The sequence below is a fragment of the Pelobates fuscus genome, chromosome 2 (assembly GCF_036172605.1).
Source record: "Pelobates fuscus isolate aPelFus1 chromosome 2, aPelFus1.pri, whole genome shotgun sequence".
In the NCBI taxonomy this organism is placed as follows: Eukaryota; Metazoa; Chordata; class Amphibia; order Anura; family Pelobatidae; genus Pelobates; species Pelobates fuscus.
The window spans coordinates 182,018,284-182,035,754 of record NC_086318.1 but is presented as its reverse complement, the minus strand read 5'-3'; the positions used below and the strand labels follow the sequence as shown (position 1 = coordinate 182,035,754).

General features: G+C 38.7%; 1 protein-coding gene across 1 annotated transcript in view; it reads right to left on the bottom strand.

Moving 5' to 3' along the window:
- The window catches only part of LOC134586245 (CD109 antigen-like), a 368,983-nt gene that overhangs the window by 34,649 nt on the left and 316,863 nt on the right, over window positions 1-17,471 (bottom strand). Inside the window, exons 22-24 of the mRNA XM_063441738.1 lie at window positions 14,359-14,509; window positions 6,849-7,025; window positions 1,709-1,790 (exon numbers count right to left, since the gene is read on the bottom strand). Of these exons, the coding sequence (XP_063297808.1) occupies window positions 1,709-1,790; window positions 6,849-7,025; window positions 14,359-14,509 (410 nt within the window). The remainder of the gene's footprint in view (window positions 1-1,708; window positions 1,791-6,848; window positions 7,026-14,358; window positions 14,510-17,471) is intronic.

Sequence of the window (17,471 nt, the reverse complement as noted above, 5' to 3'; positions counted from 1 at the left end):
AAACATTTCAATGTATATCCATCTGGGGTAACCTTCTGGTACATCAATATGAAGATTGATTCACTTTTAAATACAAACATTTGTGTAGAATCATTTTTACATATAAGATAACTGATCTTGCTCTCTAGTTGATATCCTAGTAGATGTGTGGCAGTGCACATATTTTTTTTGTGGCAGTGTATGTTGGTGTATTTAGATTGTAAGCTCAAGGGCTATCTAGCTAAGCACTTTGTATAAAAGAGCTTAAATGGCTAGATCTCAACTTACGGGCAGGGCCCTCTCTACCTTTTGTATTTGACTGTGTATATTTTACGTCCTTCACTAATTGAACAGCGCTGCAGAATCTGTTGGCGCTTTATAAATATCAGTAATAAATAAATAAATAGCAGTGTATAGCTAGTGTATGCTTGGGAGTGTTCTTGGAAATTTATATGTGCATCTGTGAATGTCTTTCTCTGGAATGTGTATGCGTTTGTATCTTATGTCTAAGAATGGTTGCTGAAGTTTTCCATTAGAAATTAAATGCAAATTTAAAAGTCAGACTTATCTCAAAAACCTTTAACATACACTGTATTCTCAACAGATAGACTTCTGTATATGGATGACTCTGTTACTACCTATTTCATGGTGTTACATTGTTACATATTAGACTTGCAGAATTGTTTAATTACACCATTTGCTTCATCTAAATTGTTTTCCCAAATGTTTTTTAGATAACGAAATTCAAAAGTTCAGCTGTCCCAATATTATTCATTTTTATGGCTGAACATATTTTTTTGCTATTCTATTACATAGAAAAAAATACTCAAGCCAATCAATTTCAACCTATAAAACACATCTTTTTGAGCAGTTGATCCTGGAGAAGGTTAAAAAAAAATAAAAAAAAAATATATAAATATTTGAAGCTACGTGCAATTATGCCACAACAATGGGAAAAAAAATTCTTCTTGACTTTATAACGGCACTTAGAAAACTCCTTGGACCAACAACGTGTCCATACATTTTAATTACATTCTTGTATATTCTGTTTTTTGTTTTGTTTTTTTTAAAACAGTCTTTTTTCAATAATATCTACATAATTTGATAAGACAAAGAGAATTTCACATTTGTATTGTTCTTATGATAAAGAACCCTGCTGTAATTTAAAACACCTTTCTTCCAGTCTCTTGTCTGTTGTATATTCGTGCTAATAAACATGTTAGCACCTAGAGGTTTGGGTTGACCTACGTATATTTGGTTAGTGCTATCATATCCCTTCATCTGTATTAAATCTTGTCTTAACAAGTTAATGGGTGAATTAACCTCAATAAGGCACCAACAAGAACCACAGGGCTATTACACAACTATGTACCTTGCACAGTACAAACTCACAATTCAATATACCTACTATATATCTGTTTAGACATTTAAATCAACCTTCATGTGCAAATTATGCAGATATTTTGTGTGTCTAACCTGCATGTGCATGTCATTTGTAGTAGTACATTTTAGTAGTGGAAGGCTTGTAAACATGGGCCTGGAAGCTAGAAACTAGATGGTATTTTTTTGGCCATAGATGCCTACTGGCTGCAAGTAATAGTAACAGCCCACAGTTGGTAATTAGCAACCACATTGGAATTGGTGCTTAGATATTTTGGCCTACATTTTACAATTAAATTGGCAAATTTAACAATCTACTGTTTAATAAATAATGCTCTAAATCACTCACCAAGTACTTCCAGAAGAATCACCATTCCCAAAAGCACTAAATGAACCATCACTTCTCTTGTAGGTTAATTCCCTTTGATAACCTGCAGAGTTAAAATCATGTGTTAAGTTATAAACATTCTGTTTTTATGAAAGTAGTACTATTATAAATAGTACTATAAATGCATTATTTGTTTAGAGAAGGTTAGAAATATTTCTCCACTAAAAAAATCAATTTATACAATGTTCTAGCGCTGTCTGGAGAGTATAGAAATGGAGTGACACATGTTTGGGTCTTGAAGGAGGATTGCTCTACTTGGGTATATAGTTATTCAATCAGATGTAATTGGTGAAGCATTGCATTTTGTTGTGCATTCACACTAGCCTCTATGATCAGAGCATAGGAGGCAGGGCCAGCCATAGAGACCACACTGTGAAGGAGAAAAGGTAAGTTAAATATATATTTTTCTCCCTACAGGTCGGGCCACCAGGGCACTATAGCCTACCAATATCCCTTTAATATTTTTGAATAAGCGTTTTCAAATGATTTAAAATGTTTAGACACAGTGTTAAAGGGACAATATAGTAACTAAATCAATTTTAGCTTAATGAAGCAGTTTTAGTGTATAAATCATATCCCTGGAGTCTTATTGCTTAATGCTCTGCCAATTATGAGTTAAAGAACTTGGTTTATGTAGTCCTAGTCACACCTTTTGCATGTGATATGCACAGCCTTCCTAAACACTTCCTAAAAAGTGAGAGATAATGTTTACACGTCCTTTATTGCAAATTCTGTTTAATTTATAATTTCTTATCTGCTGCACTGTTAATTGCTTGCTAGACCCTACAGGAGCCTCCTGTAATGTAATTAACGTTCAATTTACAGAGCACGAGATAAAAACTTTAAAGAATATTACATCTGATTGAAAATTAAACCATTTTGTTTTCATGCATGCTGTGTCAGTCAAAGCCAAGGGAGGTGAGGCTGGGGCTGCATTAACAGAAACAAATGGTTTGTATATCTCATTGTTTAAATAATAGTTTAACATTGTATTTTCTATAGTATATTTTTGGTATATTATGTAATGATTGCTTTATAGTTCTAATATACGTTCCATACTAAACAATATATAGCTTCCTTAATTACTCAGGTTTGAGCTCAGCTGATTGTGTACATCTACCCTTTCTTACTACTCTCAGATTAAGACACCACTCCCAGGTTAGTCTCATTTTAGGATGTCTTATCATGTCCCACAAAACCAGTTCCCATTCATATCATGGAGGTATATATCCCTTCGTTTAAATAGAAAAATGGTGCCTTGCATCTGTATTTAATGCCTCATTGGCAATACATCTAGTTAGGGACATCCCTGTCACATCCAACAACTTGTGGTTTTCCTCTTATCTCTCCCAATGCTCATTCAGTGTCTCTTTTTCTAATGATACCTCCTCCCCCTCGTCCTGTCTCGGTTGGAGACCCACAAGGCTCTGTCCTTGGTCCCCTTCTATTTTCTCTTTATACTGCCTCTCTTGGCAAACTTATTACCTCTTTTGAATTCCGCTACCACCTGTACGCTGATGACACCCAGTTATATCTCTCCTCCCCGGACCTCTCCCCTGCCGTCCTGCAACATGTCACTGCTTTCCTTTCTTCCATCTCTGACTGGATGTCCTCCCGCTTTCTGAAACCCAATCTCTCTAAAACGGAGCTCCTTGTCTTTCCTCCTCCTAATACTGATGCTCCTTTTTCGGTCTCCCTTCAAGTTTGTGCTACCCACATCAGTCCATCCTTGCAAGCGCGCTGTCTTGGCGTCATACTTGATTCTGGCCTCACCTTTGAGCCTCACATACAGCATGTTGCCAAATCCTGTAGATTCCATCTTAAAAACATAGCCCGCATCCGCCCATTTCTTGCACCAGATACTACCAAGGAGCTTGTCCATGCTCTAGTAATTTGGTCTTCCCAAAAGCCGTACTGCACCGCTACAGTCCGTAATGAACGCTGCTGCCAGACTGATTTTCCTCTCTGGTCGTTTCTCTCACACCTCACCCCTCTGTCAGTCCTTACATTGGCTTCCTGTATGCTATAGGAGTCAATTCAAGGTACTAATTCACACCTATAAAGAACTGAACAACTCTAGCCCCTCTTATATCTCCTCACAGATCCATAGGTATGTCCCTTCTCGGTCTCTCCGCTCTGCCCGTGACCACCTCCTGTCCGTTGTCCGCACCCGTATGCAGGGACATTTTAGCCGCGAGGCAAACAAGGCATTTGCCTTGGGCGGCATTTTCCAGGGGGTGGCAAAAAAAGCCGCCCCCAAATGCCCAGGGCAAATGACTTGTTAGCCTTGCGGCTAACAGACATGCTGGGCTGCCGGTCGGGCGGCGAGGGAGCACTTCCTCTGAGCGGTCTGCTCAGCTCCCTCGTGCGCCGCAGAGTGAGGCAGAGCCGGAGGTGACGTCATATTCCGGCTCCCAGCCTCACTCTGCGGCGCGCGAGGGAGCTGAGCAGACCGCTCAGAGGAAGTGCTCCCTCGCCAGCTGCCTGCCATTGCCGCCCGCCCAGCAACCACTGGACCACCAGGGAGAACGAGACCTCCCACCCAGCATTCCCAAAGGTAAGGAGGCTGGGGCGGGGGGTTAAAAAAATTGTGTTAGTATGAGTGAGTGTGTGTATGTATGTCTGTTAGTGTGTGTGTATGTCTGTTAGTGTGTGCGTATGCGTTAATGTGTGTGTGTGTGTGTGTTAGTGTGTGTGTGTGTATGTTAGTGTGTGTGTTAGTGTCACGTTCACAGTAAATGATGTGGAACACAACTGCAGATTTGTTAGGACTTTGATCTTTTATTAAGACACTTAGATGGAACTGAGACTTCAGTTCCAGAATTACAGTTACTGTTTCTTTAAATAATAAACGGTTTGTTTCATTTAGCATTGACAAGGTTCAGAATTCATTAGCATCCGTTATTCTTGTTAACAGTTCAAATTATAAGAGATCATATACATTGGAATTATCAGCAGCAAGACTGGTGCAGTATAACTTAATTAATACTTGTTTGAGGGATGCTGTAGCAGGCTTGCTGAACAACTTGATAGAAGACTTTAGTATGAAGAAATAAGATTATCTGTAGCAAGACAGGTACAGCTGAACTTGAATAATACTTGATTTGAGGAAAGCTGTAGCAGGATTGCTGGAGAACTTGATAGCAGACTTTAGTAAGTTGAAATAAAGCTTTAACATTGTTAGCTCTTAACTCAGAGACTGTAAATTACTTAACTTCTGGAAGTAGAGGGATTGTGTCCCCAGCTCTCCTCAGAGGCGGTTGCTTCAGTGAATGGTTGCCGAGAGTGCTGGTAGTTGTCTGTGATGAAGAGAGATGTTGGGGACTTGAATATTCCTCCAGTCCGGTCTAGTAGCGAGTGGTCGTCTCACCGAGGTATGTGAGCCGGTGAGTTTGGCGCGGTACGCGTTTCAATAATCCAGCGTCTATCAGCTGGTGCGGTCGCATTAAATAGCAGACCGCGGCAATGGGGGTGTGGCTAAGCTCCGTCAAACCTGGAAGCATGAGGAGACATCGGGAGGCTTAAGGCCTGACAGTTAGCGTGTGTTTGCCTGTGGGTGTATGTGTCTGTTAGTGAGTGTGTCTGCTAGTGTGTGTCTGCTAGTGAGTGAGTGTGTGTATGTTAGTGTGTGTGTCTGTTAGTGAGTGTGTGTGTCTGCTAGTTTGTGTCTGTTAGTGACTGTATGTTTGTCTGTTAGTGAGTGTGAGTGTCTGTTAGTGTGTGTGTGTGTTTCTGTCAGTGAATGTGTGTGTGTATTTAGAATGCAGGGCGGAGGGAAGGGTTGGGTGTGGGTGGCGCGGGGGGGGGGAAAGGGGGATGCCTGAGTCCTAGGGCAGCACAAAACCAGGATACACCACTGCCCGTACGGCCAACACACGATTGCAGGACTTCTCGCGGGAGGCTCCCTTCCTATGGAATAGCCTGCATACCGCCACCAGACTCTCCCCTAGTCTTGCATCTTTTAAGAAGTGCCTTAAAACCCATCTCTTTAGGAAAGCTTATGGCCTCCCAGAGTAACCTCTACCTCACATACCTGTCTCTTGCTCTCTCCTAAAGGGCAACCCACCTATTTGACTGCAAATTCCTGTCCTAATGTGTTTTACACCCCACCTCCTATAGAATGTAAGCTCAATTGAGCAGGGTCCTCTTCAACCTATTGTTCCCGTAAGTTCTTTGTAATTGTCCTATTTATAGTTAAATCCCCCTCTAATAATATTGTAAAGTGCTACGGAATCTGTTGGCGCTATGTAAATGGCAAAAATAATAATAATAAATCACAATGATCAATGGAAATCATAGATAAACTGCTTAAAAACTAGTCACTGGTCACCAAATAGTTAGATATTTTTTTCTTACAGGTCAGTTAGACTAAATAGACAATGATAAACCTAACTCTCTTCTTTCTGTTAAATTGTGTTATTGTTGTATTGTTTTCTTTGAAGGCTGATTCCAAACATAATAACCTGTGCTACAATCATGCATTTTATTGTAAACTCAGAGCATAGCTATATGTACATTTTTCTCTGTGCAGTATGTGATCCTCAATAGAAAGTATTTTGCAAGAATATCTATTTATGTCAATATGTGTGAAGAGAGTGTTCTGAATTTCTGTAACATCTACAGATCTCACTGGGCCCATCAAAATATTAAGCTTATGAAGCCCTTACTTCAGCACCACATCCCCATTTTTTGCATGTTAAAATCCAGGCATTAAATCTGACTTACAAAAGCAGTTATGGTAAGAATAAGGATATGAAGAGGTGCTGAAAGTAGCACTTGCTGAGTAAGTCATATCTCTGAAGGGTGAAAACAAGCATTAGGGTACAAGTTGGCTTCATGGGCTACATTTTTTTTTTAAGTCCATGTTTAGGCAATGTTGGGAGAAAAGGAATAAAACAGTGAAACTCTATAGTAGTGGTAAAAATGCTGAACACTGAACACTGAGAAAGAAAGGGTGTATAACTAAAAAGAGTTACATTTCTATTTCCTATATATTTCAAAGATTTTAGTTTCAATCATATTCCATATACACAAATTTCAGATAAAGAGCGACCACCATGCTAACCAAATGTAATAGAAGTGTCTATAAAAGGATACTCACCTTGTGTCATATAATCAATTGCCGTTTTCTTAATGTCTCCTTTGATTTGTCCAGTTGCTGTTAAATATTCAAGAACATAAATATTTGGTGCAAAATTAATCATATTCTGTTCTCCACAACCATATGGCATCTGGATCAGTGACTCAAGACCATCTATTGAAGGCCCAAGAAGATCTCCTATTGAAATATTGAGAATGAACATTAAACAATTTATATTACACTAATAACAGATATAGTTTACCTGAAACTTATATGAAAATTGTATTTGCTATTACAAACATGTAATTCCACCAACACCAAATTTTCTCCAAAGGTGAATTGACTAAAGTTCTACTTACTGGGATTGCTATTTGGAGAAAACAGGTAAAACTCAATCTTTATCATGCAATGCATACATTTTCTTGGATGCATTTGGTGCTTTTATTAGTTTCTATGATACTAATCAAAGAACGTTTTCATAATGTTTGTAAGGCTAGACATTTAATATGTATATAAAATAATACACACATTTTACTCTCTGAAGCTAAAGGATAACCATGCAAATCAATTTGTGAACACTTGTAAAATAGAAAAAGGAAGACAATTAAAGCAGCTCTAGCACCTTCCAGAGTTTTCACACTTTACTTGGGGTACAATGTTATTAAGGTGCAGCATGGGTTAGTTATACATATCTGATGCTACACACCATAGGTCTTCAAACTTCAGTTCCTTGCACTTTATCCAAGAGGAACTCACATCAGTGCTGTACTCCCACACATGCACTATGAGTACACAATGGTGTTTACGGAGGATCTCCATACATATTTTCTTGGAATGAATATAACAATGTCTCATTCCCACAGTCATCGCTTGTGACGGCTGTGAGAATTGACAGAACTTGACTGTGGTGGCACCACTTTTTCTCAATTTTTGTCAACTTGAGCCTTTACCATAAGACAAAGTAAACCCTACTTTGTCTTATGATATATTTTGACTCTGTTTTTACTGAAACTCCAATACACTTTTTATGAGCATTTCAATTCTTTATCTTTATGAAATGTCCATAATTCTTTTTTTTTGTCACAGACCAGCTTTTATTCCAAACATTTATTAACACTGTTTGGCCTAGCTAATAAAAGAGCATAATCAGGGAGAGGTGAGTGCAGTTTCAAAACATTAGAAGAATGTCAAGAGGAAGTTGGAAGGGGGTAGATATAGGTTGGCAAAACCTCTACCAGAACTCAAAGCATACAACCAACATTTATGGTCGGGGTCAAAAGCCAAGGGCATACAATTAAAATTGAGCAAGTCAGTTCTGGTGTCCCAAAATGATGAACAGGATAGGGACAAATATTAAAATTTCCTAAACTTGTAATGAAGCCCATCTTATGATTAGTATTACTTGTACATTGACTGAAGCTACTGATATATACCACCAAAACTTCCAAGTTTGTTAGAAGGAAATCATTATAGTATTAAAGATGCAATAGCTGCCGTAAATAAATACTGACTCCTCTCAAGGCTCATGTCTTGGTACAACTACCAAAACTAGATCTGAAACCAATTGTCAGAATGCTTATCAACCCCTAAATCCCTGTTCATTGTCTCCTCAATGCTGTCATTCCACATATTGTATCGACAGTTATAACGATACCTGAAACAGAAAAATCGTTAGTGGGAGTAACTATATAACACCCAGGTACTGGCTGACCTTTGTTAATGTTGTGAAACAATTAAGATAAAATTGGAGACTTAGGAACATAACTAATTGTCAAATGGCAATGAGATAGGCCACTGGGTAAGTACCCACGAGAATTGGGAAGGGGTGTTGGCCTTTTGGTGATGATTAAAGAGATTCATAGAAACATAGAAATATAAAAACATAGAATGTGACCGCAGATAAGAGCCATTTGGCCCATCTAGTCTGCCCAATTTTCAAAATACTTTCATTAGTCTGTGGCCTTATCTTATAGTTAGGATAGCCTTATGCCTATCCCACACATGCTTAAACTCCTTCACTGTGTTAACCTCTACCACTTCAGCTGGAAGGCTATTCCATGCATCCACCACCCTCTCAGTAAAGTAATTTTCCTGATATTATTTTTAAACCTTTGCCCCTCTAATTTAAGACTATGTCCTCTTGTTGAGGTAGTTTTTCTTCTTTTAAATATAGTCTCCTTTTTTACTGTGTTGATTCCCTTTATTTATATCATATCCCCCTGCCTCGTCTTTCCTCCAAGCTATACAAGTTAAGATCTGTTAACCTTTCCTTGTAAGTTTTATCCTGCAATCCAGTTAAGTAGCTCTTCTCTGAACTCTCTCTAAAGTATCAATATCTTTCTGGAGACACGGTCTCCAGCACTGTGTACAATACTCCAAGTGAGGTCTCACCAGTGTTCTGTACAATGGCATGAGCACTTCCCTCTTTCTACTGCTAATACCTCTCCCTATACAACCAAACATTCTCCTTGCATTTCCTGCTGCGCTACTACATTGTCTGCATACCTTTAAGTCATCTGAAATAATTAGCCCCAAATCCCTTTCCTCAGATGTTGTGATTAGGACTCTCAAATATTCTGTACTCTGCCCTTGGGTTTTTACATTTAAGGTGTATTATCTTGCACTTATCCAAATTAAATGTCAGCTGCCACAACTCTGAACATTTTTCTAGTTTACCTAAACCATTTGCCATTTGGCTTATCACTCCTGGAACATCAACCCTGTTACATATTTTAGTATCATTGGCAAAAGCACATACCTTACCGTCAAGACCTTTTTGTTATTAACCTAACTACCGTATATACTCGAGTATAAGCCGAGTTTTTCAGCACATTTTTTGTGCTGAAAAACCCCAACTCGGCTTATACTCGAGTCAATAGTCTGTATTATGGCAATTTGCATTGCCATAATACAGACAGGGGCTGTGGGGGCTGGCAGAGATGTTACTTACCTCTCCTGCAGCTCCTGTCAGCTCTCTCCTCCTCCGCGCCGTCCGTTCAGCACCTCGGTCAGCTCTCGCGAGACTTACAGTGGGAGCTGACAGAAGAGCTGCACGGACCGGCGCGGAGGAGGAGAGAGCTGACAGGAGCTGCAGGAGAGGTAAGTAACATCTCTGCCAGCCCCCACAGCCCCCCCACTGAACTACCAATCCCACTGGACCACCAGGGAAGGAGCCCCCCTCCCTGGCACGCTAGCAAGCAGGGAGGGGGGACAAAAAAATGTATAATAGTAATGAAAATAAATAAATTAATAATATAACAAAAATAAATGAAAATAATAATAATACAATAATAATAAAAATAGTAATAAAAAAAAATAATACTATAACAAAAAAAATGAAAATAATAATAATACAATAATAATAAAAATAGTAATAATAAAAAATAATAATATAGCAAAAAAATGAAAATAATAATAATAAAAAATATATTAAAATGCCCACCCCCCACCAAGGCTCTGCATCACACTCTGCATCACACACACACACACACACACACACTGCACTCATATACACACTGCATTCATATACACACTGCATTCACACACACACACTGCACTCATACATACACTGCACTCATACACACACACACACACTGCACTCATATACACACTGCATTCACACACACGGACTGCACTCATACACACACACTGCACTCATACACACACTGCACTCATACACACACACTGCACCCATACACACTGCATTCTCATACGCACACACTGCATTCATACACACACACTGCATTCATTATATACACACACACTGTAAATAAATATTCAATTAATATAATTTTTTTAGGATCTAATTTTATTTAGAAATTTACCAGTAGCTGCTGCATTTCCCACCCTAGTCTTATACTCGAGTCAATAAGTTTTCCCAGTTTTTGGGGGCAAAATTAGGGGCCTCGGCATATATTCGGGTCGGCTTATACTCGAGTATATACGGTAATCATTATTTTACTCTCTTTTACTCTCTCTCATTTATGTATCTAAAAAATGTTTTGTCCCTTTTTTTTTTTACTAACTGTGCTATTTTCTCTTCTGTGTGTGATTTGGAAGCTCTTATAACTTGCTTAGCCTCTTTCTGCATAATCTTATAGATCTATCTATCTTCCTCACTCTGGGTTTATTATAATTAATTACTAAATGCTAACCTTTTGTTTTTTACTATTTTGGCCACATCCGTGGAGTACCACAGTGGTTTCTTATTTTTTTTTTGCTTTTACTGACGAGCCTAATGTAATTTTCTGTTGCCTTCAGCAGTGCAGCTTTTAAAAAATCTAATTTCTCTTGGTGTGACATGTCATGATTCCCTTTTATTCCAGAAGTTTGGGCCTTAAGGGGTTAAACTTCTCCAGTCTGATAATGACTCACTTACACATATTCTAATTTTAGAAAAGTTTGTTTTTCTAAAGTCTTAAACTTTTTTTTGTGTTGTGTTACTTGCCACTGTTCTTAAATTAAACCACACTGACTAATGATACCTGGATCCTAAACTTTCACCTACAGTAATATCTGATACCAAATCTCCATTTGTAAACACTATATCTAGTATGCCTCTTTACGAGTTGGCTCCTCAATGACTTGTTTTAGAGACAATCCCAGTAAAGAGTTTAGAATATATGTGCTCCTGGCACAAGCAGCTATTTTGATTTTCCAGTTAACATCAGGAAGATTAAAGTCACCCATGATGATAACTTCGCCATTCATTGTCATTTTAGCTATTTTCTCAACTAGTAGATTATCTAACTGGGGGCTATAAATCACACCTACATGAGTTACTGTGTGATTACCAAATTCTAAAGTAACCCAAAAGGACTCGATGTTTCTTGACAGTTATTGAATAGTTTCACTGCATTGGTACTTTGATGTTTAACTCTTAAAACTAACTGATTGTACATATCCACTTTTAAATGTGCAGGTTTTAACAAATGTGCATAGCTTTAGTTAGCAGCCTATAGTGTTCCTTTAACCCCTTAAGGACGGCGGGCGTTCTATACCGTCCTCTTTGTGGTGGTCCTAAACGCGTTAAATTTAGTTTTTTGCATTTTTCACACACAAATATATATGAACACTAACTTTGGCCAGTGTTTGTGACTAAGTGGCTACTAAAAAAAAAAGACTGGACATACCCCATTTGTAATACATTGGGTTTTCTATCATAGGGGCAATTTGTATTCCTGGGCTATGATACAGTCTCAAATGCAACATAACCTGTCTGACAATATTCAATGTGTATAAACTGAAAAATGTAATTTGCTATATTTGACTCTGTAAGTTTCCAAAACACTATAAAACCTGTACTTGGGGGGATACTGTTTTACTCGTGAGACATTGCTAAACACAAATATGTGTACTTTATTGCAGTAACAGCTAACAGTATTATGACATTCACAGTTAAAATGCCATGCAGAACTAAACAAATAACATTTCTTAATTTCTCACTTTTTTATTTTATTCATATTAAATTATGTTTAATATATAAATATTTGACATGACATGAAAGCCCTGTTTCTTCTGCACAACATTATATATAAAAGTGTGGGTGCATTTAATATGAAAGAAGTGAATTACGCTTGAACGGCTCAAATTAAAAGTTTTGTTTATGTTTTGTTTTGATCTGAATTTGTACAACTGCCTCAGTCCCTGTGGGGTTAAACTAATTTACAGAAATTAACTTAAAAACATAAAGAGAGCTATTTACTAAAGTGGGAATTGGAAGGGAATTTCTAATTTTTAAATAGCTGAAATTTAAACAATTTCTCTAAGTCATCTACAGTTGCAAGAAAAAGTATGTGAACCCTTTGGAATGATATGGATTTCTGCACAAATTGGTCATAAAATGTGATCTGATCATCTAAGTTACAACAATAGACAATTACAGTCTGCTTAAACTAATAACACACAAAGAATGAAATGTTGTCATGTTTTTATTGAACACACCATGTAAACATTCACAGTGCAGGTGGAAAAAGTATGTGAACCCTTGGATTTAGTAACTGGTTGAACCTCCTTTGGCAGCAATAACTTCAACCAAACGTTTCCTGTAGTTGCAGATCAGACGTGCACAACGGTCAGGAGTAATTCTTGACCATTCCTCTTTACAGAACTGTTTCAGTTCAGCAATATTCTTGGGATGTCTGGTGTGAATTGCTTTCTTGAGGTCATGCCACAGCATCTCTATAGGGTTTAGGTCAGGCCTCTGACTGGGCCACTTCATAAGGTGTTTTTTCTTCTGTTTAATAAGCCATTCTGTTGTTGATTTACTTCTATTCTTTGGGTCATTGTCCTGTTGCAACACCCATCTTCTGTTGAGCTTCAGCTGGTAGACAGATGGCCTTATGTTTTCCTGCAAAATGTCTTGATAAACTTGGGAATTCATTTTTCCTTCGATGATAACAATTTGTCCAGGCCCTGACGCAGCAAAGCAGCCCCAAACCATGATGCCCCCACCACTATACTTCACAGTTGGGATGAGGTTTTGATGTTGGTGTGCTGTGCCTCTTTTTTTGCCACACATAGTGTTGTGTGTTTCTTCCAAACAACTCAACTTTGGTTTCATCTGTCCACAGAATATTTTGCCAGTACTGCTGTGGAATATCCAGGTTCTCTTGTGCAAACTGTAAACGTGCAGTAATGTTTTGTTTGGACAGCAGTGGCTTCCTCTTTGGTATCCTCCCATGAAATCCATTCTTGTTTAGTGTTTTACGTATTGTAGATTCGCTAATAGGGATGTTAGCATTTGCCTGTGACTTTTGTAAGTCTTTAGCTGACACTCTAGGATTCTTCTTCACCTCATTGAGCAGTCTGCGCTGTGCTCTTGCAGTCATCTTTACAGGATGGCCACTCCTAGGGAGAGTAGAAGCAGTGCTGAACTTTCTCCATTTATAGACAATTTGTCTTACTGTGGACTGATGAACAGCAAGGCTTTTGGAGATACTTTTATAACCCTTTCTAGCTTTATGTAAGTCAACAATTCTTAATCGTGGTCTTCTGAGAGCTCTTTTGTGCGAGGCATCATTCACATCAGGCAATGCTTCTTGTGAAAAGCAAACCCAGAACTGGTGTGTGTTTTTTATAGGGCACGGCAGCTGAAACCAACACCTCCAATCTCATCTCATTGATTGGACTCCAGTTGGCTGATATCTCACTCCAATTAACTCTTGGAGATGTCATTAGTCTAGGGGTTCACATACTTTTTCCACCTGCACTGTGAATGTTTACATGGTGTGTTCAATAAAAACATGGCAACATTTCATTCTTTGTGTGTTATTAGTTTAAGCAGACTGTGATTGTCTATTGTTGTGACTTAGATGATGATCAGATCACATTTTATGACCAATTTGTGCAGAAATCCATATCATCCCAAAGGGCTCACATACTTTTTCTTGCAACTGTATGCTTTTAGTTCAGCTACAGTGATATTATATTTGAAATTCATTTTTTAATTTACCTTGAATTCTTACTTTAGTATATAATCGTGTAATTCTCGATTTGCTTTAAAAAGTTTATGAAAAGCATTTATTTGTACCTATAACAGTGACGAGAGCTTCCTTGCTATCTTGTACGACATCAGATGGAAAAGTGAATGAAAAATCCTTTGACACAGTCTGAGAAGTACCTCCAGCACCATTCACCTGAAAAACTGCAGCCTGAGAATAAAAATGCTTCACTCCTTCAACCTTCAAAGGTAGAAATCAATAAAGAATTTCAGAATTTGTTTTAGTATTTTGAATACAATGATTTTTTTCAACATACTAAAATAGCAAAACTTATATCATATATAAAAAAATCTAAATATTACAAGATTCAAACATTTTTCATTATATTAAATTATTTCAAATGTTTATAAAAAAATTATTAAATCATTTTGAAAACTTAGACAATAATATTAAATCAAAGTCAAAGTCCTACATTTCCCAACTTAGTTATTTTCCTAATTAACCATTATGACTCATATTTGCAATTTATTTATCAAGTCTTAACAACTTACTGCTGTTTAATAAGTAAATACATATGTTAATGTGACACTAGACATACCATTATAACGTGTCATAGTGGTGTGATGCAATGACTGTTATATAAATATATAAAATGTTTCTTCAGTTTTAGTCAAACCATTTTCAAAACGTTTGACAATTAAATGAGAATGCTCTGAAACCTAAAGCCCATCCGCTCAGCTTTGGACGTTATATGAACAAGTTTCACCTTCCTCAGTATGTGTCCAATATATTTGTATTGTCAAATAGCTTTTTTTTTTACATTCTTTATTTTTGGAGTGAGAAAAAAAAACACGCTTGTGCTGCCACGAAAACAAAGACAAGACAAGTAATAATAGACAATAGAAGAGAGAAACATGGCATGTAAATTAATTGCACACATTTGGTTGATAATAAAAAAAAACTAGTTATCAGGTTGAGCTAAACATGTCCAGGCTAAATACCCTATATACAGTGAGGGGAAAAAGTATTTGATCCCCTGGTGATTTTGAACGTTTGTCCACTGACAAAGAAATGATCAGTCTATAATTTTAACGGTAGGTGTATTTTAACAGTGAGAGACAGAATAACCAAGAAAATATACAGAAAAACGCATGTCAAAAAAGTTATTAAATTGATTTGCATGTCAATGAGTGAAATAAGTATTTGATCCCCTGTCAATCAGCAAGATTTCTGGCTCCCAGGTTTCTTTTATACAAATAACGAGCGAAGATTAGGAGCACTCTCTTAAAGGGAGTGCTCCTAATCTCAGCTCGTTACCTGTATGTAACGGACACCTTCCGTTGACGGATGCTCCTAGCACTTCCTGAGGACTCCCAGTACTGCAGACGACACCACAACCACCGCAGACTCCACAACTGCCGTAGCTTAACTGGAGCCGCGCCGTCTTCCTTCCACCCTTCCTTCCAACCTCCAGCATTCAGGACCGTGTGGGAAAGACCTCTCCTCCAGGAGAGGGGATCAGGAACAAGAACAAGTGATTAAAGCTCAAGGGAGTATGCCGCGCATAGCAATCCCCAGTGTAATATAGCTGTTCCCTCCAATAACGAGACAAGGCTACGTATTGAGGGTCAAGAAGAAGTCTGAAGTTTAATTACACACACTCTGCTTTTATGCAGTTCTCCCCTGGAATGGAGACGCCCACATCCAATTAAACATTACCCAATCACACAATGGTTACCTCCCACAGATTCCCTACCCTTAGCCTGAGAGGTAACCCAATTATAACATACAGTTTAAACATACATTTTTATACATTTTTATAACTTTAAAGATCTAAAAAAAACACATATTAATAATCAGCATACTTTACTTACAAACATATCCAAAATTCAGCTAATTCCATCCAGGGGTTAAAGAGTTAGCTTTATGACCGACCGCAAGCAAATTTCCCTGCCCAAAACAGTTCCACAGATTCAGGCTGTGCAGTCGGTCTATTTCTGCCCTGAAAAGTTACAAAGTCCCGTCTGAAGGCGCCGTTCGAATCGTCGAACTCACTTTGACTTTTGTTGAAGTGTCGAAGTGAAACTGGGGTTGTTTCCGTGGTATTCTATTGTCTACCAGAGGTCTGTTTTACACCCAGAAATGACAAAGTCCCGTTCAAACGTGTGTTCGAATCTTCGAACGGGACTTAGTCTCCAGCCGCAGTGTCGAAGGGTAGGGGAAGGTACAGCTCACCGCGTTCGACTGGATTAAAATGGCCGCCGCCACGTGTTCGACTGTAATGGCGGCCACTTCGACGGCTTCGGCACTTCGACTGCATTGGAAGTGCCAGTTTAAAAGTTGGAACACTGCTCCTAAGTATTTAAAGGGCCAGGAACAGCATACAAACATCCATTGGGCCCAAATACAAGTCTCAAAGGGCAATACCTTCCAGGGCCATAGTCGCAGGGCAGGAGGCTAGCAATAAGTCCTCTCCAATGCCTAGTGGCAAATGGCAGTTTGTCACACTGTATAAAAGACACCTGTCCATAGAAGTAATCAATCAATCAGATTCCAAACTCTTCCCCAAGGCCAAAGAGCTATCCAAGGATGTCAGGGACAAGAGACCTACACAAGGCTGGAATGGGCTACAAGACCATCGCCAAGCAGCTTGGTGAGAACGTACCAACAATTGGTGCGATTATTTGCAAATGGAAGAAACACAAAATAACTGTCAGTCTCCCTCGGTCTGGTGCTCCATGCAAGATCTCACCTCGTGGAGTTTCAATGATCAACGGTAAAGAAGCAGCCCAGAACTACACGGGAAGACTTTGTTAATGATCTCAAGGCAGCTGGGACCATAGTCACCAAGACTGGTAACACACTACGCTGTGAAGGACTGAAATCCTGCAGCGCCTGCAAGGTACCCCTGCTCAAGAAGGCACATGTACAGGCCTGTCTGAAGTTTGGCAGTGAACATCTGAATGATTCAGAGGAGAACTGGGTGAAATTGTTGTGGTCAGATGAGACCAAAATCGAGCTCTTTGGCATGAACTCAACTCGCCGTGTGTGGAGGAGGAGGAATGCTGCCTATGACCCCAAAAACACCATTCCCACCATCAAACATGGAGGTGGAAACATTATGCTTTGGGGGTGTTTTTCTGCTAAGGGGACAGGACAACTGCACCGCATCAAAGGAAAAAAGGATGGGGCCACGTACCAT